General features: G+C 47.3%; 1 protein-coding gene across 2 annotated transcripts; it reads right to left on the bottom strand.

The window, feature by feature from the left end:
* Window positions 1-101: 101 nt before the first annotated feature.
* Window positions 102-27,020, bottom strand: LOC138950327 (zinc finger protein 91-like). 2 transcript variants are annotated; one of them, XM_070322073.1, is made up of 8 exons: window positions 26,799-27,020; window positions 23,407-23,550; window positions 19,769-19,828; window positions 19,053-19,127; window positions 18,133-18,224; window positions 16,348-16,877; window positions 7,082-9,188; window positions 102-2,176 (listed from the first exon to the last, which is right to left on the bottom strand). In XM_070322073.1, the coding sequence occupies exons 2-8, from the start codon at window positions 23,471-23,473 to the stop codon at window positions 911-913; spliced, it is 4,197 nt and encodes a 1,398-aa protein (XP_070178174.1). In that variant the 5' UTR covers window positions 23,474-23,550; window positions 26,799-27,020; the 3' UTR covers window positions 102-910. The 2 variants fall into 2 exon arrangements, with proteins under 2 accessions (XP_070178174.1, XP_070178175.1); XM_070322074.1 differs by having other exon boundaries at window positions 26,846-27,020.
* Window positions 27,021-27,189: the final 169 nt, after the last annotated feature.

The following is a 27,189-nucleotide window of genomic DNA, read 5'->3' as shown; positions in this document are numbered from 1 at the left end:
ACCTCTCTCAACACCACCATCACCACCACAGTCATTCACTCTATCTTCACCTCTCTCATCACCACCATCATCACCACAGTCATTCCCTCTATCTTCTCCTCTCTCAACTCCACCATCACCACCACAGTCATTCACTCTGTCTTCACCACCGTCACCACCACAGTCATTCCCTCTATCTTCACCTCTCTCATCCCCACCATCACCACCACAGTCATTCACTCTGTCTTCACCCCTCTCATCACCACCATCACCACCACAGTCATTCCCTCTATCTTCACCTCTCTCAACACCACCTCTGTCTTCACCTCTCTTATCACCATCATCACCATCACAGTCCTTCACCACTCTGTCTTCACCTCCCTCTTCTGAGAAAACAGGGTCTCAAACGGGAGGAAGTCTTAAATTGGGGGGGTCTTAAAAGGGGGGTTCCACTGTATGTTCCACACCAAATTCTCTGCTTGTTGCAGCGCAGATTTCATTCAAGCTAGCTTACTCCATCATGCATCTGAATGAATTAATGCATAAATTAACATGTATGCAAAATACTCGACGGCAAACTGAAATTCAAATTGGGCATGGATGGATCTAGGAAGCTTTCCTGGGTTCCCAGACAAATGTACCTTTTTTTTTCTCTCAAAATGACACGTTAAAATTCTAAATTTAAACTGCATCTGAGGCTGTCAGGCCAGCCCTATGTACCCCTACTTCACTTTGGAATCCCTCTGTTTCATACTCCAGGTCCAACCTTGTCTAGCATGGATCCTACAACCTGAAAGCTCTTCACACTGCATTAACAACAGCAAACACACACACATTACACACATACACACAAGCACAAACACATTACACACCAACAGCAGCAGAGTCTCTCTTCACATTGCGTTAACTCCAACAGCAGCAGAGTCTCTCTTCACATTGCGTTAACTCCAACAGCAGCAGAGTCTCTCTTGACAAAGATGGGGTGGTCTGTGTGACTCTTCATGTGTCTGGTCAGATGGCTGGAGATCCTGAACGCTCTCCCACACTCCTCACACACAAAGGGTTTCTCTCCCGTGTGGCAGCGAGTGTGAATCTTCAAGCTGGCCGCCGATCCAAAGCCGGCCCCGCACTCTTCGCACAGAAACGGCCAGTCCCCTGTGTGCACTCTGCAATGCCTGCGTAGCTGCACCTGCTTTTTGAACGCCTTGTTGCAGTGGGGACACGTGTGCGGTCTCTCTCCGCTGTGCACCTGCAGGTGTGCTTTGTACAGCTTCTCGCGGTGGAAAGTTTCCCCGCACTGTTTGCAGCGGTAGGGGGCGCTGCCGTGCTGCACGGTCATGTGACGGAGGAGGCTCTGTGACCACTTGAAGGCTGCCCCGCACAGCTTACACACACACGGCTTCTCTCCAGAGTGGCACCGCATGTGCACTTTGAGTCGGCCGTAACGTGGGAAAGCGGCGCTGCACACTTTACACACGTGGGGCTTGTGGCCGCTGTGAGTTCGCATGTGGACGGAGAGAGTGCTGGACTGGGTGTAGGACGCTCCACACACGTTGCACACAAACGGCCGATCCCCCGTGTGAGTTCTCACGTGAGCCCCCAGATCTGTGGATTTATCAAAGGACGCGCCGCACTCGTTGCACGCAAACTTGCGACTGTTGCTGTGCAACTGCATGTGGAGCTTGAGCTTGTTGAGATGGACGAAGGACGTGCCGCACAAATTGCAGCCATGAGGCCTGCCGCCGCCACTTCTCCCAGCAAAGTCTGTGGAAGCTTGCTGGGGAAGAAATCCCACACAGACTTGACGGTGTTGAGCCAGACCCAAGGAGCTGGGGAAGATGTCACCACAGCGCAGACACACAGCGGTTCTGGTTGTGTGCACACGCTTGTGAAGCTTGAGGGAGAAGGCGGAGTTGAAGACGGCGCTGCACTGCGGACATCCGTACAGCACAAAGCCAGCGTCGTCCGTCTCCTCAACCTTCCCGCCGTACTGCAGCCGTTCTGAATGCGGCGCAACACCGGGAGCCTGGAGCATGGTGCCGTTGACTAGCTGCACGGCAGGCGATACTGTGTGGCTGTGCTGGTAGAGCGGAGGGATGGGACAGGACTCAGATGTGCTGGTGTCGGCCGCTTGGCTGCTGGGCAGGCTGTCGTTGTCGCGCGAACACCATGTGAGACCCTGTACCGATTCTTCTTTCTACAAAACAAGAGAAGGTACGTTGCATAATAAAAACACAGTTTCAGAAAATCTCATATCGAAGTCGTAATGGAATTTTGGTGTAAGTCGTTTACAACAGCTATTCAGGAGAAGGACAAAACTTATTATTTTTATCATGAAATAGTGTTTACCGTATTTGACGGACTACAAGCCGCGACTTTTTTTTTTTTTAAATCGCATTGCGGCTTATAAAAAGATGCGGCTAAAATGTTACCTAAACTTGAATAGCATTCACCTAATGGAAGTCGCCGCGGATTTTCATTTCGCTCGATTAGCGATTACCGGTACTTTATTAGCTCTCTACTCAAGACTCGGCGCTTTTCTCTTTCTTTCGCGAATCTTCGTTTGTCAACAAGTCGTCGTGACAAGATAGCGTACAGAGAAACACCGGATGTATCAGGATCTCGCGTGTGCGAGATTTCGTTTTTTTGTGTCTCGCGATAGTTGGAGGAGCGAGAGCCGCCATGTTGTGTTTTCGTCTGCTCGAAATGTGCGCAAAAGTCGTAAATCATCCCAAAAAAGCTTATTCCGGGCGGGACTACATGTGTGTGTTGGTTACAAATTGTGTGTGTGTGATATTTTTCTTCAAACTTTTTCACTTTTCTTCTTTGTTTCACTTGTTTATTCTCGGAGCCGATTTCGCCAAATACCGTACTTTCGTTTGCCTGGTTGTTTTGATTGATTGACACGATCTGATTATATTTTTTTCGACGGCGGCTAATATAGTGACGCGGCCTATACGTGGCTCGTCACAATTGTTTTGTTAAAAGTCGGGGGTGCGGCTTATAAAACGGTGTGTCTTGTAATCCGTCAAATACGGTACTCTCTCTAAAGCTCAAAAATATCAAAATTGTCAAAAATTGAGTTACGCCAAAATTCCGAGATGACATCGATTGTTCTTGTGAGGTAGACATGTGTCAAGAAATCCCAGGATAGATAAATAAATATATCAACCAAGCCAGATGACACCAGCACTCTGAAAATGACACATAAGCTGTCATCTCCTGGCACCTGGGAGAAAAACATTAACAAGCATTGAAATGAACAAGAGACTTTCATCCTCTCTACATTGATGTTATTCTCTCAGTCTCAGTCTCAGTCTCAGTCTCAGTTGCCATGACATGGTTCCGCACGACTCTCGCTTACTCTTGTTGCCTGTCGCATGCATTTCGAGCTCTTAATCAATCAATCAATGAGTCTTATATCGCGCATATTCCGTGGGTACAGTTCTAGGCGCTCTGCAGTGATGCCGTGTGAGATGAAATTTTATACGGCCAGTAGATTGCAGCCATTTCGGCGCATATTTACCTATCACGGCCTATTATTCCAAGTCACACGGGTATAGGTAGACAATTATTAACTGTGCCTAAGCAATTTTGCCAGGAAAGACCCTTTTGTCAATCGTGGGATCTTTAACGTGCACACCCAATGTAGTGTACACGGGGGGAGGTTCGGACACCGAAGAGAGTCTGCACACAAAGTTGACTCTGTGAAAATAAATTTCCGCCGAACCTGGGATCGAACTCACTCTTACAGCGGCCAACTGAATACAAATCCAGCGCGCTACCAACTGAGCTATATCCCCGACCTTTGTTTCTCATATTATATCCTCAGGGTTTTTAGCCTGCAAGAAAAAGACAATGGGACATTTGTCCCCCTCAACCAAATTCTGATGGGACATTACTACGGTGTGGGAGACGTTCCATGCGTAAAAAGCTCTGAGGCGGAAGTGCTCCAGCTCTGAGGGGCCACTTTTTCGCAGTCGGCTCAGATCTCTCGCCACGGTAGGTGTCGAAGGCAGTGTTCCACCATACTTTTTGGTTTGTAACGTTCATAAATGCATTGGGTATTACCACAAGTAGGCAATTGGATGCTCCAATGAATAGATATGGCAATAATTGATCATGTATGTCAACAAATTGAGATTTGTGTGCATTTTCGTGGTTACGCTCGATACAGATTAACACATACCATCGACACTCTAATGGGGAGCTGAAGCAATGTTTTGGCTAAAAATAAAGTTACAGATTGCTCCTAGATTTCTCTCAACATTAATTAATTCGTTCAATCGATGATCCAGCTCTGAGCAAGAGCGAAATGGGCGGAGCTTAGTTTGTTCCAGCTCTGACGCAATTCGCAAGGGGCAACGTTGACAGACAGACATGACATCAGTAGCAGAGGAAGGGGCAACGTAGACAGCAAGACATGACATCAGTAACAGAGGAAGGGGCAACGTAGACAGCAAGACATGACATCAGTAACAGAGGAAGGGACAACGTTGACAGCAAGACATGACATCAGTAGCAGAGGAAGGGGCAACGGCTAACAGATAGACATGACATCAGTAACAGAGGAAGGGGCAACGTTGACAGCAAGACGTGACATCAGTAGCAGAGGAAGGGGCAACGTTGACAGCAAGACGTGACATCAGTAGCAGAGGAAGGGGCAACGTTGACAGAAAGACATGACATCAGTAGCAGAGGAAGGGGCAACGTTGACAGCAAGACATGACATCAGTAGCAGAGGAAGGGGCAACGTTGACAGAAAGACATGACATCAGTAGCAGAGGAAGGGGCAACGTTGACAGCAAGACATGACATCAGTAGCAGAGGAAGGGGCAACGTTGACAGATAGACATGACATCAGTAGCAGAGGAAGGGGCAACGTTGACAGCAAGACATGACATCAGTAACAGAGGAAGGGGCAACGTTGACAGAAAGACATGACATCAGTAACAGAGGAAGGGGCAACGTTGACAGCAAGACATGACATCAGTAGCAGAGGAAGGGGCAACGTTGACAGATAGACATGACATCAGTAACAGAGGAAGGGGCAACGTTGACAGATAGACATGACATCAGTAACAGAGGAAGGGGCAATGTTGACAGATAGACATGACATCAGTAGCAGAGGAAGGGGCAACGTTGACAGAAAGACATGACATCAGTAACAGAGGAAGGGGCAACGTTGACAGCAAGACATGACATCAGTAGCAGAGGAAGGGGCAACGTTGACAGCAAGACATGACATCAGTAACAGAGGAAGGGGCAACGTTGACAGCAAGACATGACATCAATGATCAGTAACAGAGGAAGGGGCAACGTTGGCAGCAAGACATGACATCAGTAACAGAGGAAGGGGCAACGTTGACAGAAAGACATGACATCAGTAACAGAGGAAGGGGCAACGTTGACAGCAAGACATGACATCAGTAGCAGAGGGTGTCGCACGTTGACAGCAAGACATGACATCAGTAGCAGAGGAAGGGGCAACGTTGACAGCAAGACATGACATCAGTAACAGAGGAAGGGGCAACGTTGACAGATAGACATGACATCAATAACAGAGGAAGGGGCAACGTTGACAGCAAGACATGACATCAGTAACAGAGGAAGGGGCAACGTTGACAGCAAGACATGACATCAGTAGCAGAGGGTGTCGCACGTTGACAGAAAGACATGACATCAGTAGCAGAGGAAGGGGCAACGTTGACAGCAAGACACGACATCAGTAGCAGAGGAAGGGGCAACGTTGACAGCAAGACATGACATCAGTAACAGAGGAAGGGGCAACGTTGACAGATAGACATGACATCAGTAACAGAGGAAGGGGCAACGTTGACAGCAAGACATGACATCAGTAACAGAGGAAGGGGCAACGTTGACAGATAGACATGACATCAGTAACAGAGGAATGGGCAACGTTGACAGCAAGACATGACATCAGTAGCAGAGGAAGGGGCAACGTTGACAGAAAGACATGACATCAGTAACAGAGGAAGGGGCAACGTTGACAGCAAGACATGACATCAGTAGCAGAGGGTGTCGCACGTTGACAGAAAGACATGACATCAGTAGCAGAGGAAGGGGCAACGTTGACAGAAAGACATGACATCAGTAGCAGAGGAAGGGGCAACGTTGACAGCAAGACATGACATCAGTAGCAGAGGGTGTCGCACGTTGACAGAAAGACATGACATCAGTAGCAGAGGAAGGAGCAACGTTGACAGAAAGACATGACATCAGTAACAGAGGAAGGGGCAACGTTGACAGAAAGACATGACATCAGTAGCAGAGGAAGGGGCAACGTTGACAGAAAGACATGACATCGGTAGCAGAGGAAGGGGCAACGTTGACATAAAGACATGACATCAGTAACAGAGGAAGGGGCAACGTAGACAGAAAGACATGACATCAGTAGCAGAGGAAGGGGCAACGTTGACAGATAGACATGACATCGGTAGCAGAAGAAGGGGCAACGTTGACAGATAGACATGACATCGGTAGCAGAGGAAGGGGCAACGTTGACAGATAGACATGACATCGGTAGCAGAGGAAGGGGCAACGTTGACAGAAAGACATGACATCAGTAACAGAGGAAGGGGCAACGTTGACAGCAAGACATGACATCAGTAGCAGAGGAAGGGGCAACGTTGACATAAAGACATGACATCGGTAACAGAGGAAGGGGCAACGTTGACAGAAAGACATGACATCAGTAGCAGAGGAAGGGGCAACGTTGACAGAAAGACGTGACATCAGTAGCAGAGGAAGGGGCAACGTTGACAGAAAGACATGACATCGGTAGCAGAGGAAGGGGCAACGTTGACAGAAAGACGTGACATCAGTAGCAGAGGAAGGGACAACGTTGACAGAAAGACATGACATCAGTAACAGAGGAAGGGGCAACGTTGACAGCAAGACATGACATCAGTAACAAAGGAAGGGGCAACGTTGACAGAAAGACATGACATCAGTAGCAGAGGAAGGGGCAAAGCAACAAAGAGAGAAAAAGACAACAAAAGTCAGCGCAGAATTATGAGGGAGTAGCAGTACAGTGCGAGTCGGACACATACATGTATAAAAATGTTACACACAAACATACCAAGTTGTCAGCGACATCTCCGGCGTGTCTTGCCCCATCATTATCACCAGCGCAGGCTGTTGTGTAGTTCACTTCTCTGTCCCCTGCCACCCGGGCTCCCGACACCTCTGCCACCACCATCCACTCAGTCGTCTCCCTTGCTGTGGTCCCAGTTGTGTCCCTTCCCAACAGTTCCGTCTTCCCTTCTCCAAATATCTGCACCTCTGATTGCAAATGTTTTGTCTGATATTCCAAAAGTTTTGTTTGGGGGTCACACAAACCAAGCAGTCGTGGAGGCACCAGAGACTGTGTGTCTGATTTTCCCTGGGCTGTGGTGTTGTTGTCTTTACATTGGTGTCCTTCATGGTCACCCATTGGTTCTGCATCACCTGAATAACTGATTGGTTTTGCATCCTCTTCCACTGAATATTCATGAGAAGCCCCACTTCCTGGTTTCCGTTGATCCAAAGCTTTGTCGTCACCGTGGTTAGCATAAAATTGAAATGCGCCTCCCTCTCCCCCCGTTTTGTCTCTATTTTCTCCTTGATTAGCATTCATTGTTCCTCCTCCTGGCAGGGGTTGGCCTCTTTCTGTCACGCTGTCATTCAGTTCACACTTCACTGCAGCATGATCGTCTGTATCATCTTCATTAGCATTCATTGTTCCTCCTCCTGGCAGAGGTTGGCCTCTTTCTGTCACGCTGTCATTCAGTTCACACTTCACTGCAGCATGATCGTCTGTATCATCTTCATTATCTGACGTGTGTGTTTCTTTGCGCCTGTGTTTTCTACCCTGCCTGGTCTTCTTCGACCCCTTTCTCCTGTGTTCCTGGCTTCCATGGACAGCTGTTTGTGCAGAACTTGGCTTTCTGTCGTCTTTATTTTGACCGCTGTCCGTTGTTTTGTGTTTGTGCTCAGATTGAGCTTGTTTCACTGTGGACCTTTTGCTCCTCCGTCTTTCAGGTGGACTTTCACTGTTGTAAGAATCTTGACAAGGTTCATGTTTTTCCCTCCGTCTTTCAGGTGGACTTTCACTGTTGTAAGAATCTTGACAAGGTTCATGTTTTTCCCTGCGTCTTTCAGGTGGACTTTCACTGTTGTAAGAATCTTGACAAGGTTCATGTTTTTCCCTGCGTCTTTCAGGTGGACTTTCACTGTTGTAAGAATCTTGACAAGGTTCATGTTTTTCCCTCCGTCTTTCAGGTGGACTTTCACTGTTGTAAGAATCTTGACAAGGTTCATGTTTTTCCCTGCGTCTCTTTCTACTCTTCTGTTCTTGCTCAGCGACTATCTTTCTAGTGTGCATTTTGGATTTTGCTTTCGAGTGCGCATAATCGTTTTCCGTTTCTCTTTTGGCAGACTTTTTCCCTGACTTCTTCAGCAGAGGAATGTTGCCGGTATTCTCAACGCTACTTCTTCTTCCTGACCTTGTCGACTTTTTCTCTGAAAAGCTGTCGTCTGCTGTTTTCGTTCTTCTGGCTTTCCGCTTGTGACCCCAAGAGTGTACTGTAGGAACGTCTGCCGGTTCAGAGTTTTCTTCAGCCTCTTGCTTGGAACAGATCTCATCGTCTCTGTCTCTCTTTTCCTCTTTGATCGCAGACGCCGGCACATCTCCGTGAGATCGCATGTGGTGCGTGAGATGTCTCACCTGGCTAAACTTGGCCCCGCACTGCTCGCACACAACGCACCCCGCACCATCATGGATACGCATATGCCGCATCAGTTTGTTCCGCTCCAGGAAGGCAGCCCCGCACTCCGCACAGACGTTGGGTTTCTCCCCAGTGTGCATGCGCATGTGACGCACCAGGTGGCTGGGACGGTCGAACGCGGCGTCACAGATACCACAGGCGTTGGTCTTGTCCCTGGCGTGGGTTCGCTTGTGCTGGCGAAGGGCAAGGTTGTCCGTGAAGCCTTCGTCGCACTTTTCACAGACAAAAGGCTTCTCTCCCTTGTGGGTGAGCAGATGGCGCCGGTAGATGTTCCACCAGCCGAACACGGCCCCGCACTCGCTACAAATGTACGGTCGCCCGGTGCCCCCGGAGTGAGCGTTCTTGAAGTGCTTGCGAAGCTGGAAGGGGTTGTTGAAGACGTTGTGGCATTCCTCGCACGTCAGCTCCCGGCTGCCACACCTGCACACAAAATAAACACGAACTCAGTCAAGACGTTTTTAATACAAAAAGAGCAAGTATTAAACCTGGGGGTCTAAAAATCTATTGGTTTCCCCTGCATCATCCTTATACACTTGAAAATCACACATACAAAAAACAACATCAAACATCAGATGAGAAGTCACTGGCATCAAAATCAGCAGCAGAAAAACTGCACCTTTGCCAATGCATGAATAGAAGTACAGTCCTAAACCCTCTTCTAACACCTCCAACATATGTGACCCTCCACCACGAAATGAGTCGCATGTCACCTCACGCGGTTCTGTGCTAGGCATAATAAGTCCGGGGGGTGTCTAGTAACGGTGTGAGGGTCACCATAGTCACAGGCTTATAACTCAAAAAGTGTTTGAACACTCTTTTCTAAAACGGTTTTCACCACTGGATAGAGAATAAAAAACTCTTTAAGAAAATGTAAAAATCATGAAAAGGTGACATGCGACTCATTCCGTGGTGGAGGGTCACATAGAAAACCAGGTATTATAAGGAGGAAGTGTTACAGACAGGGGTACATTTGCAGACGATGTCAACAGATGTCTGCTACAGCACGGTCTTAACACTTTGTACCCCACCTATGTTGACCAAGTTTTTTTTAGCCATGACCAGCTATGCTGCAGCAGGGCACTCAGAATTGTAGTAACTGTGTAGAAACTGTGTAGCAACACGCTGGAATGCAGGCGTTAGATCGGCGTAACAGGAAGCTAACAGTCTGAGCAGATATATCAGTAACTGGTCAGATAGAGCCATATGACTCATTATGAGTGGGTACGGATATATCCGTACCTGGGAGACAATGAGTTAAAAGGGGGTTCCAAGTGTTAAAAATAGGGGTACATTTGCAGAGGATGTCAAAGACAGTCTGATATATATAGCAGGGTCTGAAAAGGGGAAGTCTCAAAAATAGGGGAGGGTGTGAACAGTTCTAAATGTTGGGGTAGGAGGGGTCTTAAAACTAAGGGGAGGGTGTGAACAGTTCTAAATGTTGGGGTAGGAGGGGTCTTGAAACTAAGGGGAGGGTGTGAACAGTTCTAAATCGAAAATTTTATTGTAAATTTTCATTTAATAAATATACCTACCCGAATCACATGTAGCATTGACACAATCGGAGATGCTAGGTTCTGTACAGGCTAACCGTCTAAGGGAAGCAACCCCAACCACAAAAGTGTAAACGTAGCCATGGTAATGCCCATACACCCGGGGAGTTACCTCCCCTCGTGCATGCCACGTCACCACTGCTACTGAACACGTGGTTCCTATCATTCGACCTAAAGAATAAATTCTCCAAATCAAAAGCGGGGTTGGCGGGAGGGAATATACTATGTGATTCGGGTAGGTATATTTATTAAATGAAAATTTACAATAAAATTTTCGATTAAATTACATATTCCTACTCCGAATCACATGTAGCAGATTGCAACAACAAGGCGGTGGGAAAGAAAAATCCAACTCACTCAAAAAACCTTGCCGAAAACCTGGACCGCTGCCAAAGAATCAGGGCGGTCCCAGTGGGAAAGAAAATCTAACCCACTCAAAAAGCCCTTGGCAGGGCTGGCCCACTGCCAACAGGCAGTGAGGGAACCGAGGAAAGTCCTGATTGACAGCCGAGAAGTATCTCAGGCAAAAGCGTAAGAGACAACCTCAGAGATCCAGAAAGCTGTGCTCAGCACTTCTTCCAATCTCCTAGCCGTAAAAAACAGCACAGGAATAGACCCAAGCCTTGGATTAATAACCCTGGCGAGCCAAGGGAAAGACAAGCTTCCCCCCCCCCCTTTTATTGGAAGGAAATGCTAATGTCCTGAGAAGATCCGTGCGTAAGGTTGTCCCCTCAACTGAGAAGGACGAACCCCCGCGGTGACCTTAAGACAACCATGCCAAAGTCTGCAAACCTTGGGATGAAGTAAAGCCCAAAAGGCTTGTGAGAAAGAAGTCAGCTCAAAATAAGAGTGACCAATCCCCACGAAAGAGCGAGAGAGAGACATCCAAGCACTACGTACCAGAGTCCACCTCGAAGAGAAAACTCGCAATAGAAGGTCGCCAGTCGTCCCCTACCAGTCCCTGCGAACGCAGGGAGAGAGGTAGCACCCGACAGCAGCCACTTACGACTGTGCGTAAGCTACCGGAAGTGAGGACCCACGGTGGTCAAAAACCGATGTGACTGGCAACCATAACAAAATGGCTAAAAGCCAGAATGTTCCCAAAACAGTCTGCTTGAAGGTAATCGAGAGTGAATCAAAAACCTAAAGCAGAAAACCAAGACTGGTAAACGTAAACCGTGAAGCCAGCCAGCCATAAGACTCCCGAAACCAGAGTTCTCAGGGAAAAAACAGGCAGTTAACTTCCTAGCCAAATCAAGAGCCTACCTGAGTTTGGCCAGAAACCCAGAGCGCGTCTGTCCCTGTCTGAAGACAGAGTCCAACGCGGAGAAAAACGGACAACCGCCCTAGACAAAGTTGCCTTTTGTAGCCGGGCGACTGTAAGGAAACCCGACCCAACGGACGTCATCCGGACTCGCCTCATACTAAGATGAGGAAGAAGAGAGGAAAGGCCCAAGACTGAAGTCACAGGACCAAACCTTAGCTAAACCTCTGCCCGAAGGAGAAGAGTAGCCAAAACCTGAGAGAGAGGAGGAAAGCCACAAAGAACTACTCCTCAAACATCCATTGTCCAAGACAATGCCCCCTCAGGAAAATCTGAATGTTACCTCCGAGGCCAACTCAAGCGTACCTTAAGTTTGGACGAAACACCAGAACGCGTCTGATCACTAGAGAAAGACAGAGTCCGACTCGATGAAAGACAACAAGGACCAAAGTCCAAACGTTTGTGGCCAAACAGGGGTAACCTGAATCCAGAGAACCCCACCCAACGAAAATCGTCCTATCCAATCTCTTAAAAAGAGAGAACAAAGGAAAGAAAAGACGAAGTCCGAAGCCACAAGAAACGGGAAGGCAACAACCACCATCGCCGCAACGTGGAATGGCTGTTGCCCAGCCAAGGCTGCCTATAGGCTGCCAGCTTAGCTTAACCAGAGGAATGAGCATGCTTCTGCTAAGCATGTTTCTGAGTATGCTAGCCTTACCTTCCTTCAACCCTTGTAAAGCAGTCAGAGACCTGCTGATCTCTACTCGACTGAATCTCTACTGCAGGCAAAGTTTAAGCGACTCTCTTTGACTGTTCAGGGAACTGAGAATGCGAAAGAAACGAGTCCCTCCGACACCCGCCGTACGAGCGTAGTGAAGGAAGGGCAGCCTCATCTGCTCCATGCTCACCCTAGCAAGGGCTGGCCAACAGAGTAGAGAAAGGAGGCAAGTTCCAAAGGCTGAATAAGCAAGAAGGAACAGAAGGTGAAGCCCGTGTAGCCGAGGCCAGTCAAGGCTGAGCATGTTCCGGAACTGAACCATAGTAGAAACAGCGGCAGAACCAAAACACTAGAGATACCACTTTCGGGAGGAGATGGCCTAGCCAAAACCTGCAAACCGTGGTACCTACAAAGGGTGACTAAGGAACCGGAAGTAGGAAAACATCCTATCTTCACGGAACGGAAGTCCGACATCGACAACAAAGTCAACCAACAAGGAAGCCACCAATGTCGATGCACCCAACGGGAAATCCTGAGCCGAAGCTCCGAGCTTCGACGGAAATCCAGAACGTGTTCGATTGCTGACGAAAGACTGAAAACCAGAATAGCTCAGCTACGAACGCAACCGAAGTCACAGTTGCTGGTGGTAAACTGATGAATGAGATGACCGGAAACCGGAAAACCATCCAACCGGAAAAAGACCTGACTCATCCCCCTAATGACGGACGTGAATAGGGGAAACGTCCAGGGCCACCCGAACTGAATAGGCAGTAAACTCAACACCCAACAGGTAAAGTGAAGACTGCCCCGGCTGAGGCTGAAAGCCTAAATGCCCGTAGGCCAGCCGCTGTTCCTCACCCCCCGACCTCCGAAGGAGTGTCAGGAAGAGGAGAAGTGTATCCGAACAGAGCCGGAAATGCAGCAGACAAAACCGCAAAAAACGGAAGCGAAAGTTGCATAGAGTAGACTGAGGCCGGAAGCCCAAACGCCCGTAGGCCAGTCCTCTGTCAACTCCAGTCAAAACCGCAAAGTGTACTTGAAATGGAGGACTTATGCTTCCAGTAAAACCGGAAACGCCACGCCGACAACGGCTGCCGCCCTGTGAAACACAAATGCCCACGACGGAACAAGAGTGAGACAGAACAGAAGAGGACTGGGGCCGGAACCCGAACGCCCGTAGGCCAGTCCTCGATCAACCCCAGACAAGCCACAACGTGCGCTTGTGATGGAGGACCTATGCTTCCAGACAGGAAGTGTAGGAGGCCGAAGCCCCGTCCGGGAAAAAACTTCGACGTGACCTCTGCCGCAGCTAAGAGGACAGCGTTAAGCCTTTTTCCCGATAACCAGCACGTGTGGAATCGCTGACGACAGACTGAATGTCCGACACAACCAGCGAAAAAACCGAAGTCCACGTACTGGTGGAAGGCCGGTGAAACGGCATAACCGGAAAACCGGAAATCCGTCCCCCCCCCGACGTCGTCCTAACTCATGCCTTGACCAGGCTAAGAGAGAGAAGACGGCAAGTCTGCAGCCGCCGGCACCGGAACGGCAGTCGACGCGACAACCGAAGGTTGAAACGCTGACTACATCGGCCAGGGCTAAGACAACACCTGCCCGAAGGGCTGGCGTTGCTCCTCAGCTACCGACATCCTGAAGGAAGTGGAAGCGAAAGGAGCAGTACATCCGGGCGGAGCCGGAAAGCACCAGACGAGACCGCGAAAAGCGGAAGCGCCGAATGCGAGGACGGAGGCCGGAAGCCCGAATGCCCTAAAGGCAACGTCCGGTCAACCCCGGAAACGACCACAGCGGGTGCGTACGTCAGAGGACCTATGCTTCCAGCGAGTGCCGGAAGCGCAGCGCCAGAAACGGCTACCGCCATTGCTCCGCCACACAATGGTCTTCGAGGAAGCCAGGGTGTGACTGAACAGAGGACGAATGCCCGGGGGGCAACGTCCGGTCAACCCCGGAAACGACCACAGCGGGTGCGTACGTCAGAGGACCTATGCTTCCAGCGAGTGCCGGAAGCGCAGCGCCGGAAACGGCTACCGCCACTGCTCCGCCACACAATGGTCTTCGAGGAAGCCAGGGTGCGACTGAACAGAGGACGAATGCCCGGGGGGCAACGTCCGGTCAACCCCGGAAACGACCACAGCGGGTGCGCACATCGGGGGACCTGGTCAACCCCGGAAACGACCACAGCGGGTGCGTACATCGGGGGACCTATGCTTCCGGCGAGTGCCGGAAGCGCAGCAGTCGGAAACGGCTAGACAACTCCGGAAACGACCCCAGCGGGTACGTACGTCGGAGAAGTAGCCGGAACCAACTGCCGCCATTGCTCAGCCACACAATGGTCTTCAGTGAAGCCAGGGTGCGACTGAACAGGGGTTTGCGGGTCGTGAACCCGCCGAAAAGAGCTGTGTCCCAGCAGGGACTGTCCGACGGCCTCACGAGGGCCTGTGGACCAGCTCGACTTACTTGAATCGCCAACCACAGCGGTAGAAGACGAAGAAGCAAAACATCCGCCCTAGACAACGTCTCGGCCGGAAGCGTCAAAGAAGCCAACAAGGTGACGTCGCCCACAGACAGCGGGACCAACGGAAGACGCAGGCTTGGCACGCGACAATTTCTTCACAAAGATAACGCAGACACCTGCAACACCTGATCTGCTAACGGCAGAGAAGGCGAGGAGAAGAAACAGGACGTACAACAGTATATGACTGCCCCACAAAGTGTTTGTTCGAGGCAGAAAGAGTAACGAACAAAACATAAAAAACATGTTAAATCCGAAACCACGACAAGTCCTACGGACTGGTAGATACCTGCTAAAGCCTAGCCAAGTAAACCACTGTCAGCGACGCTGATACACAAAATGGCGGCCAAGCGATAAGTTACTGGGCAAAATTTAGAAGTCCAAAACGGACGAAAATTAAGCAATAACAAAAATTCCTGTCAAAGAAATGACGAAATATGAAATGGCTTACCAACTAACAAAGCAGAAGGCAAAAACGCAGGTAAAGTAAGGAGAACCTCACCATAACATAGGCCTAGCCACATAAATAAGCTGTCAGGAAAGCTGAGCAACCGAACGTGGCGGCCACAAGATAAGTTACTGAAACGCATTTAGGAGTCCAAACGGACAAAAAAGTCAGCAACTATAGGTAAATTCCTGTCAAACTAAAGACAAGAAGGAACAAGCTTACCAGCTAAACAAAGCAGAAAGCAAGTAAGAAGGTAAAATTACGTTTACCTCCAAAATACATGGCCTAGCCACAAAAATCTGTCAACTCATGCTGACAACAAAAATGGCGGCCAACAGTAGTCACTGAAATATCACAGGTCCAAACACGGACGAAAATCAGCAACTACAACAAATTTCCTGTCAAAATAATGACCAAAATGGAAAGAGCTCACCAACTACGAAGCAGGAGGCAAGATAGACGGTAAAGTGGCCGGTGGGTGTCAAAACAACACCAACAGCGCAGCCACAGGGGAGCCCAAAAAAATACAACAACCTGCTCCCTCGAAAGCTGTAAGGTCGAATGATAGGAACCACGTGTTCAGTAGCAGTGGTGACGTGGCATGCACGAGGGGAGGTAACTCCCCGGGTGTATGGGCATTACCATGGCTACGTTTACACTTTTGTGGTTGGGGTTGCTTCCCTTAGACGGTTAGCCTGTACAGAACCTAGCATCTCCGATTGTGTCAATGCTACATGTGATTCGGAGTAGGAATATGTAATTTAATCAAAAATTTTAATAATAATGTGTGGAGAAAAGCGACTACAGGAATATTTTTGTCTTTTCTCCATATGCAATTTTCTTCTTAAAGTTCATAGAGTGCAGTCCCAGGTTACCACAAGGCGAGTAAAGTGGCATCGCTTTACTCTTTTACTTTATTTTTACTCAAAATACTGGATCAGGTTCGGGATAGGCTTGTGAAGAAAAGTAGTCTAGGAATTGTTTTCATCGTATTTTTTTCCCACCGATCGTACAAAATACGGCAAAATCGAAAGGGTTCCTAGGTCTTGAACTGGTAACCACAACGTACCTGCTGACGCCCTGATGAGAAGCGAGATGATCCCTGAGGTGGTGAGACTTGGAGAAGCCAGCGCCACAGGCGTGGCACACAAAGTCCTTGCTCCCCGCGTGGGTCAGCATGTGGCGCGTCAGGTTGCCGCTCTCCACGAACGCCACCCCGCACTCCTGACACACGTGCGGACGGTCTGTCCTGTGCGCCACCATGTGGCGTTTCAAGTTCTTCTCCTCCACGAACGCGGCCGAACATTGCGAGCAGGCAAACGGCTTGTTCCCCAGGTGGCGCTGCTCGTGGATCTTGAAGTTGCTCGAGCGTTTGAAGGTCGCCGGGCACTGGTCACACAAGAAGACAGGCTTCTCTCCCTTGCTGTCCTCGTTGTCTCCCTTGTTGGATGATCTGTTGTGAGGTGTTCTGGGTAGTGGTGGTGGTGTGAGTTGGGATGTTGTGTATGTGAGGTTGTCCTGGGGGTGGCAGGCGAGAGGAGAAACGTTCAGCTGTGGAGGAGGCTCGACACAAATTGTCACCACCTTGTCGTCCAGACCCTGTGAAAAGTAAGAGATGCATGCACGATACAATACAGTATAATAGTTTTTGGCTCACGTAAGTGTAGCCTATGCGATCGTAACTTTGTCTGTCTGTGCGTGCGTGCGTGCGTATGTGCGTGCGTATGTGCGTGTGTATGTCTGTGGTAGAAACTCTAACATTTGAAGACGTCACATTACATTGACATAAGAGGGTTAGACGTCACGCGAAGGAAGTACTGAAAGTCTCGGTCATTATTATTTTGAACGGGCCGAGACTAGTTGGCAGTCGTGTCCCTGTAAGTAGGCTACATGCAGACAGACAGATCTAGATCTAGTGTCTCGCTTTCTTGCACAGTTTCACGTATGCTTTTTTCTCTGTGTGTGTGTGTGTGTGTGTGTGTGTGTGTGTGTGTGTGTGTGTGTGTGTGTGTGTGTGTGTGTGTGTGTGTATGTGTGACGGAGTGATTGAGTTTGTGTTACTGTTCGTCGATTTCTTACGTGAGCCTTGATGGCTTCGCCTCTTGTTAATATAGTACACACACACGCACGGACACATAACTGAAAGTTTCACAGAATGCATAGACGTTATCTCTTTCTCTCATGAACACTATCACTAGCATTGCCACATCGCCCAGCATCAACTGAGGACACAGTGAAAAGGCACTTTTTTTTCACTTTGAGTGAAAAATAATTGGCATAATTGATGTTTGTGAGTCACATATTAAGTATCAAATAAAAAAGGAATGAATAAAGAAATGATTCAAAAACAAAGTTTACTGTATGAAATTAATAAAAGATGGGTTTTGGAATATTTTGAGTGTGAAAGTGCGTGTTCGTCTTCACTGTCTCTCGCGGCCATTTTCGCGTCACTCTTAGCAGACGACCAGTTCATTTCAAACTGCTCGGAATACCGTAATTTTCATTGGAGGGCTGTGATATTTTGCAACCAATCAGAGAAAGCCTTACATCTTTCCCATACAAAAAAACGCGAACCACCGGAAGCTACATCTCCGTCAGAATGTCGGTGAATATTACTCGTGTGAGTTTCACTAAAATTTGGTCTGAAAACTTCCATCGGCATATCTCTCACACACACACACACTGTTTCTCTCCCCCCCCCCTCTCTCTCTCTCACACACACACACATGCATGCACACACACAAACAAGCACTGTTTCTCCCTGTCTCTCTCACACACGCACAGTGACACACACACACACACCCACACACACACACCTACACACACAAGCCTGCAGACACAATGACAGACTGACCATGGCAGACACTGAAGGCTGAGTACAGAAAAAGTCGTGGACGTTAGTCAGCTCTGTGCTGTCTGACACAGGGAGGGGGGGAACGAAGTGACCTGTAACAGTACAACAACATACACCTGTAACAGTACAACAACATACACCTGTAACAGTACAACAACATACACCTGTAACAGTACAACAACATACACCTGTAACAGTACAACAACATACACCTGTAACAGTACAACAACATACACCTGTAACAGTACAACAACATACACCTGTAACAGTACAACATACACCTGTCAACATCAAAATCCAAAAGACTGGATTAAAAAGTTCCAAAATCAGAAATAAAACAAAAAGTTAAGTACCGAATAGTTTATGGAATATTTAATTATTTACAAAACGAAAGGTATTTTGTAATGTTTACTTCTGTCCATGACTCAACAGTCCATCAACAGTCCATCAACAGTCCATCAACAGTCCATCAACAGTCCATCAACAGTCCATCAACAGTCCATCAACAGTCCATCAACAGTCCATCAACAGTCCATCAACAGTCCATCAACAGTCCATCAACAGTCCATCAACGAACCTTTTGTGCTTTCTGATTTTATTTAGAAACACTGTTACACTGTAACCTCTATGTTTTGACCCCATTTGTTTTACTGCCTTGGTTTCACCCAGATTTTCTCTCCATAAAGTCTCTTAATTTATTGAGCGGCGGTCATGTGATCCCTGTAAAAGATATATTTAATCCTAAAGGTGATCCTGATAGTTAAGTGAACGGCCTTAACTGGCATATAAAATTTCAATGAAATGACACCGGAATTAATGCTTAAATTTGGGTGCGAAATTTGTTGCAATAATTTGTTCGCCAAGTTTCGAACGAAAGATACCACCAAACCAAAAAAAAGAACAGGCCTGTATGTTCTCACCAATTTCTGTTAAGGACACAGGTGCATGTGGCAGGAACGTAACAGTTCCAGGATTCTGCAGTACCTGCACTTGACCTGAAAAAAAAGCAGCAAACACTATCTGCACTGATATTAGATCTGACAATGAAAAACTGTCTGCTGCAAAGATAGGGAATCATATATCACTGGAAAATCATCGCCATCTTCTCTGATAAGTCGTTTTCATGTTTGTATTGTTGTTTTCATTTTTGTAACCTGTTGAAGACCTTTAGGTCGAAACGTTGTTCATTGTCATTTGTTTGTATATTTCGTTGCGAGTCCAGTATATTAGGTATTACTCTTTATATATCACTGCATCAAACCGACAAATACAATTAAAATCCCCTCTCTTAGAATGTGCATGCACACACACACATGTATGAAAAATGCCTTCAATTATTATCAATGAGCAAAAGAATTTGAAATCAAAGTCTTTTTCATGAAGTACATGTAATTAGAATTAAAAAAAATTAGTTGTGGAGGTTATGACAAAATACCAGTTCAACAAGACATAAGCACACCAAAAAACACAACTCTTACTCAAAATGTTGTGAAGACAGTATTTTGTTAAACAATTTTTTTTAAAAAGCTACAGATAAATTTGCTCTCACTTCCGACTTCTTTTCCAGTTAAAACAAAAATATTTTCAGTTGAGCAACATATTTAGATACATATCAACTTGTACGTAACATCAGTACCTGCAGATGCAACTGCCATAAACGTCTGCGGCAGTGGAATTTCAAACGTGTAGTTGCCATCTGGAAAAGAAATAAAGCATATTAGGAAACATGTGACTGAAAATGTCCAGTATTTTACCACTATGTTTCAAGTGTGCGTGCAAGTCACACTTAAGACTTACCGCGTAATGGTCTGTAGCTTTTTTGACCGCGCTATGATGATTACCTCCATTATTAGCCCAAAACGCAAATTAGGTTCTCCAGCCTAGTGGCTCCATAACCGATTTGTCGGTTCCAACTACCTAACACATAGTATTGCATACTCAGGGGCGGATTAGGGGGGGGGGGGGGGGGGGGTTACAGGGGTTCCGAAACTCCTTCCCCCCCCGGCTGTCAAAAGAAATTAAAAAAATTAATACTAACTTTAAAAGAAATAATGAGTAGCTGCTGACACCAGTTGATCATGTTTAAAATCAAGGATAAGCCATGCATAAATTGTTCATAAAATAGCCCCTGTACCCCACAAGGGGTCTACCCCTGGACCCCAGGTTGTAACCCTCCCCCCCCCCCCCCCCCCCCCCCTCTGGCTTAACTGCTCCGCCCCTGATACTTGAAGCCATTAGCAGTGATGTACCAGAAGATATAACCTATAGCCTAGTACCAGTACAAGTATACATGGCAATGTTGAACTTTAGCATTGTGACGTGAATTCAAAGCTCACAATCCACCGCCATTGTTGAGTTCAAGTTGATAAAAGTCACTTTTATCAACGCAAAGAATGAATATTGTGAACACATGAGGCAGAGCGCTATTTACTGATTTAGAGATCAAATAACCAAAGGGAAGTAAGCGCTGTAAATGCATACGACAAGTGTAATACGACAAGTGTAATACGACAAGTGTAATACGACAGGAGATTGGTTCCGTATAACTCTGGCTTGCTCCATTACACATGTTGTATGCGATTAGAGCCCTTACTTCCCTTTGGTTATTTGATCTCTGAAACGAAAAGAATGATTCATGTGAAATTCATTGACAGAACGAGGTCCAAGTCCAAAGCTGCTTAGTTTGGTCATTTGGGTTGAAGAAAAATCATACTTTCGGCCACCATATTTATCTCCCTTTGGCTGTCACTTTTGTTCTCAAAATGGTGGCGCTTATGTTTTTCTTCTAAACCCCAGTTAAATAAAATGTTCATTCCATCATTCAAACGGTAATTCAAATGACTCTTTCTACTTAAAAGAGCAGGTTATACAAATTCAGAGGCTTATATTGCAGCAGAAAACCCTCGCTGAATTATAGATTATGTATACATGAGGCAATAGGTCTGAGTAATTACTTGTCTTCAGGTAGCCTCGCTTATCACATGTAAACTCCACACTGACTATCCCTCCTCCCTTGGGTCCTGCTGATCTTCTTCTTCTTCTGCGTTCGTGGGCTGAAACTCCCACGTACACTCGTGGGTTTTTTGCACGAGTGGACTTTTACGTGTATGACCGTTTTTTACCCCGCCATTTAGGCAGCCATACGCCGTTATCGGAGGAAGCATGCTGGGTATTTTCGTGTTTCTATAACCCACCGAACTCTGACATGGATTACAGGATCTTTTTCGTGTGCACTTGGTCTTGTGCTCGTGTGTACACACGGGGGTGTTCGGACACCGAGGAGAGTCTGCACACAAAGTTGACTCTGAGAAATAAATCTCTCGCCGAACGTGGGGACGAACTCACGCAACTGCTGATCAAACTATGGACATAATATTCCAGTTATGGGGTCTAATTTGCAATGAAAAATTATATTGTAACTTAACACTTTCTACCCCAGCTATGTTGACAAGTTTTTTTTAGCTGAGACCATCTGTGCTGCAGCAGGTCACTCAGAATTGTAGTAACTGTGTAGAAACTGTGTATCAACACGCTGGAATGCAGGCGTTAGATCGACGTTTATCGTTACAGGAAGCGACTGAAGTGACTGTGTGTACGGATATATCCGTACCAGGTCAAATAGACTCATAGAGCCATATGAGTGGGTACGGATCCGTACCTGGGAGACAATGAGTTAAAGAGAAACTTACTTCATCAGAAAATCATTCTTTTGTAATTGAAGCCAATGAAGGGGGGGAACCACTCTGTGCATTTTAAAATAAATAAAATGTTGAGGTAAAATCTATCAAATTCCATCACAAATTTTCTTCCAGAGCAAGAAAAGAATTCTGTTATTTTTTTAACTTTGCTCACCTCACCACAGTGACTTCTTTGTTTAGATTTCTCTAGATAATTGTACCTCTTGAAATTGATGTGGAAGCTGGGAGTTCATTATATTTAGTCAAGTTTTGACTAAATATTTTAACATCGAGGGGGAATCGAAACGAGGGTCGTGGTGTATGTGCGTGTGTGTGTGCGTGTGTGTGTGTGTCTGTGTGTGTGTGTGTGTGTGTAGAGCGATTCAGACTAAACTACTGGACCGATCTTTATGAAATTTGACATGAGAGTTCCTGGGTATGAAATCCCCGAACGTTTTTTTCATTTTTTTGATAAATGTCTTTGATGACGTCACATCCGGCTTTTTGTGAAAGTTGAGGCGGCACTGTCACGCCCTCATTTTTCAACCAAATTGGTTGAAATTTTGGTCAAGTACTCTTCGACGAAGCCCGGGGTTCGGTATTGCATTTCAGCTTGGTGGCTTAAAAATTAATTAATGACTTTGGTCATTAAAAATCTGAAAATTGTAAAAAAAAATAAAAATTTATAAAACGATCCAAATTTACGTTTATCTTATTCTCCATCATTTGCTGATTCCAAAAACATATAAATATGTTATATTCGGATTAAAAACGAGCTCTGAAAATTAAATATATAAAAATTATTATCAAAATTTTTTTTTCGAAATCAATTTAAAAACACTTTCATCTTATTCCTTGTCGGTTCCTGATTCCAAAAATATATAGATATGATATGTTTGGATTAAAAACACGCTCAGAAAGTTAAAACAAAGAGAGGTACAGAAAAGCGTGCTATCCTTCTCAGCGCAACGAATACCCCGCTCTTCTTGTCAATTCCACGTGCACTGCCTTTGCCACGGGCGGTGGAGTGACGATGCTACGAGTATACGGTCTTGCTGCGTTGCGTTGCGTTCAGTTTCATTCTGTGAGTTCGACAGCTACTTGACTAAATATTGTATTTTCGCCTTACGCGACTTGTTTTACTTTAGCCGCAGCCCAGCTGACTTCCTACATCAGTACCATGGCATTCCTAAATAGCCGCAAGGGTTCAACATAACCGTATACAGATCTGAGAACCCCTATTTTGTTCTTGGAGTATTCGCAAACAATCTTGGTGTATTTTCAGGAAAAATGAACGTATTAACTCCACATAGCATTTGAACGTATCCATGATTCAAACACTGTTACCAATACATTTCAAACAAATGCTTCAAGAAGATTTCAATGTTTCCTGACAAAAACTGTAATGATGTGTTGGATCGGCTTCTGGATGCGCTTGTGAAGAAAAGTAGAGTCTAGTCTAGGAATTATTTGTCGTATTTTTTGTTTTTACCCACTGATCGTATTCTAGACAATCAAGAGTACAAAATACGGCGAAATCATATGGGTTCCCAGGTCTGTGTATACACATACATATAATATACATTTTTATCCATACCTGGCCTATACAAGTTGTGTAGTTCCGGCTGTCGAAGCATCACCCGTGGGATGTCACCGTCAGTCATGGTAAAGATGAAACACTAGATGACGATTCCGAGGGTGGAAACTGGAAGGAGGCGGCTTCTTCAGCCTGACACACGCACTGTGTAGAAAAAAAGTATTTCAGTTTAAAGACTAACCGTTTAACACCCTCCTTCTTGTCCCTTCTTGCACCCACGTCTCTCTCCACACCCACTTCTCTCTCCACACCCACTTCTCTCTCCACACCCAAGTCTCTCTCCACACCCACTTCTCTCTCCACACCCACGTCTCTCTCCACACCCACTTCTCTCTCTCCACACCCACGTCTCTCTCCACACCCACGTCTCTCTCCACACCCACGTCTCTCTCCACACCCACGTCTCTCTCCACAACCACTTCTCTCTCCACACCCACTTCTCTCTCCACACCCACGTCTCTCTCCACACCCACGTCTCTCTCCACACCCACGTCTCTCTCCACACCCACGTCTCTCTCCACACCCACGTCTCTCTCCACACCCACGTCTCTCTCCACACCCACTTCTCTCTCCACACCCACGTCTCTCTCCACACCCACGTCTCTCTCCACACCCACGTCTCTCTCCACACCCACGTCTCTCTCCACACCCACTTCTCTCTCCACACCCACTTCTCTCTCCACACCCACTTCTCTCTCCACACCCACGTCTCTCTCCACACCCACGTCTCTCTCCACACCCACGTCTCTCTCCACACCCACGTCTCTCTCCACACCCACTTCTCTCTCTCCACACCCACGTCTCTCTCCACACCCACTTCTCTCTCCACACCCACGTCTCTCTCCACACCCACGTCTCTCTCCACACCCACGTCTCTCTCCACACCCACGTCTCTCTCCACACCCACGTCTCTCTCCACACCCACGTCTCTCTCCACACCCACTTCTCTCTCCACACCCACGTCTCTCTCCACACCCACTTCTCTCTCCACACCCACTTCTCTCTCCACACCCACGTCTCTCTCCACACCCACGTCTCTCTCCACACCCACGTCTCTCTCCACACCCACTTCTCTCTCCACACCCACGTCTCTCTCCACACCCACTTCTCTCTCCACACCCACGTCTCTCTCCACACCCACGTCTCTCTCCACACCCACTTCTCTCTCCACACCCACGTCTCTCTCCACACCCACTTCTCTCTCCACACCCACTTCTCTCTCCACACCCACGTCTCTCTCCACACCCACGTCTCTCTCCACACCCACGTCTCTCTCCACACCCACGTCTCTCTCCACACCCACTTCTCTCTCCACACCCACGTCTCTCTCCACACCCACTTCTCTCTCCACACCCACTTCTCTCTCCACACCCACGTCTCTCTCCACACCCACGTCTCTCTCCACACCCACGTCTCTCTCCACACCCACTTCTCTCTCCACACTCACGTCTCTCTCCACACCCACGTCTCTCTCCACACCCACGTCTCTCTCCACACCCACTTCTCTCTCCACACCCACGTCTCTCTCCACACCCACTTCTCTCTCCACACCCACTTCTCTCTCCACACCCACTTCTCTCTCCACACCCACGTCTCTCTCCACACCCACGTCTCTCTCCACACCCACTTCTCTCTCCACACCCACTTCTCTCTCCACACCCACGTCTCTCTCCACACCCACGTCTCTCTCCACACCCACTTCTCTCTCCACACCCACTTCTCTCTCCACACCCACTTCTCTCTCCACACCCACTTCTCTCTCCACACCCACGTCTCTCTCCACACCCACGTCTCTCTCCACACCCACGTCTCTCTCCACACCCACTTCTCTCTCCACACCCACTTCTCTCTCCACACCCACTTCTCTCTCCACACCCACTTCTCTCTCCACACCCACGTCTCTCTCCACACCCACGTCTCTCTCCACACCCACGTCTCTCTCCACACCCACGTCTCTCTCCACACCCACTTCTCTCTCCACACCCACTTCTCTCTCCACACCCACGTCTCTCTCCACACCCACGTCTCTCTCCACACCCACTTCTCTCTCCACACCCACTTCTCTCTCCACACCCACTTCTCTCTCCACACCCACGTCTCTCTCCACACCCACTTCTCTCTCCACACCCACGTCTCTCTCCACACCCACTTCTCTCTCCACACCCACTTCTCTCTCCACACCCACGTCTCTCTCCACACCCACGTCTCTCTCCACACCCACTTCTCTCTCCACACCCACTTCTCTCTCCACACCCACTTCTCTCTCCACACCCACTTCTCTCTCCACACCGAGTGGCCAGATAACGATCATAGCAATAGCATCTAAAGCAGTCCACTCGAGCCTGAGAAAGCGGTACTTCTTTTACCCGGAATCGACCGAAATCGACCGAAATCGACATACACTGCTAATAAAAATGGTATAAGGCCAAAAAAACCAAAATAGGTGTGGTTACGGTAACATCGCCAAAACAAATAGGGTAGGTAGGTAGGCAATCACTTTTTTTTTTTTTAACTTTTTTTTCTAATGTGTACAAATTAAACCTACTTGGCAGGGAAATAAGTGTGCGACTCGGGCGCTTTCGCTTTCATAGCGTTTTTTGCACTCGTTTTTTGTTTTTGTTTTTTTGTTTTTTGACAAATGTAATAAAAAGTTATAGGATCGGCCCCTAAAAATAGGGTAGGTCGGGTTACCGTAACCACACCTATTTTTTTTTTAGGCCTAATCAGAGATGTGATACATCTCTCTGGTATAATCTCTCAGTCACAGTCGATATTCAAACAAAATCTTCGTCAGTGGATGAAGGTGCACGGGTCCTGATCCGTTTTGGCTGTGGGGTGCATGTTTTGTCTGTGCGTGTTCTTTTTTTGTTGTTGCCAGGTTTACGGCCTTTGTGTTTAGGTGCTTCTCTCTCTCTCTGTCCAGTGACCTCACCGTTGCAGCCATTGCGGTTCATGAGTACAAGGGTACAATGACTCATGACCACACGGGGTCTGGAAATCCAGGGAACTATATCAGACTTGACCCAGATCTAATGACCAAAGTTAGAAAAGACACCAGCAAGACACCAAGGCAAGTGTACTTTGAGCATACACAGACAGATGATGGCCACAGTCTTCGCAACAGAAAACAGGTTTATAACTGTAGATGCCGTGCCAAGAAACTGGAAGAACCATCTACATCCCATAAAGCTAATTTTGCCGACCAGGTAGCAGGTGTCGAAGACCTTCAAATATCGCCACCCTTCATACAACTGATCGTGAGACAAAATGGAAAGGTCCCGTGCATTATATTGTACAACAACGGGTAAAAGAAGTACCCTGAGAAAGTGAAACAACAAAACAACAGAACAAGCTATTTCATGTTTAGTCACAAAGAGAACCACTTCTTTTACCAATCAAGCTTGCTTTAGACACTTGCATCTTCGCCTGTCAGACAAACCTCGTGCAATCAGTTTGCTGCCATTGATACCTGGACTGCAAACTGCTGTGGAGTGTAGAAAATTATGACAAAGAGTTTATCGAAGGTGGCCATTTTCCCAACATTCCAAAGACGGAATCCCCGTTTAGGTATTGGTTGTTAAAAATTGGAACGGAACATATACGAATTTATCAGAGCTAGAGAGGGGGAAAAATAAAAAGTGTGTTTCCTGAGCTGTTATGTTGAACTTTAGCGTTGTAAATTCAGGGACGTTTTTGTTTTCTTTACAACAATCAAAGCCTCTAATTTTGCAGAACTTGGTCGTGTAATCATCATCAGGAATTTTACGCCGCTTGGAACCTTTT

Source organism: Littorina saxatilis, linkage group LG16, assembly GCF_037325665.1.
Source record: "Littorina saxatilis isolate snail1 linkage group LG16, US_GU_Lsax_2.0, whole genome shotgun sequence".
NCBI lineage: Eukaryota > Metazoa > Mollusca > Gastropoda > Littorinimorpha > Littorinidae > Littorina > Littorina saxatilis.
The sequence above is the reverse complement of the archived record's forward strand: the minus strand, read 5'-3'. Positions and strand labels throughout refer to the sequence as shown.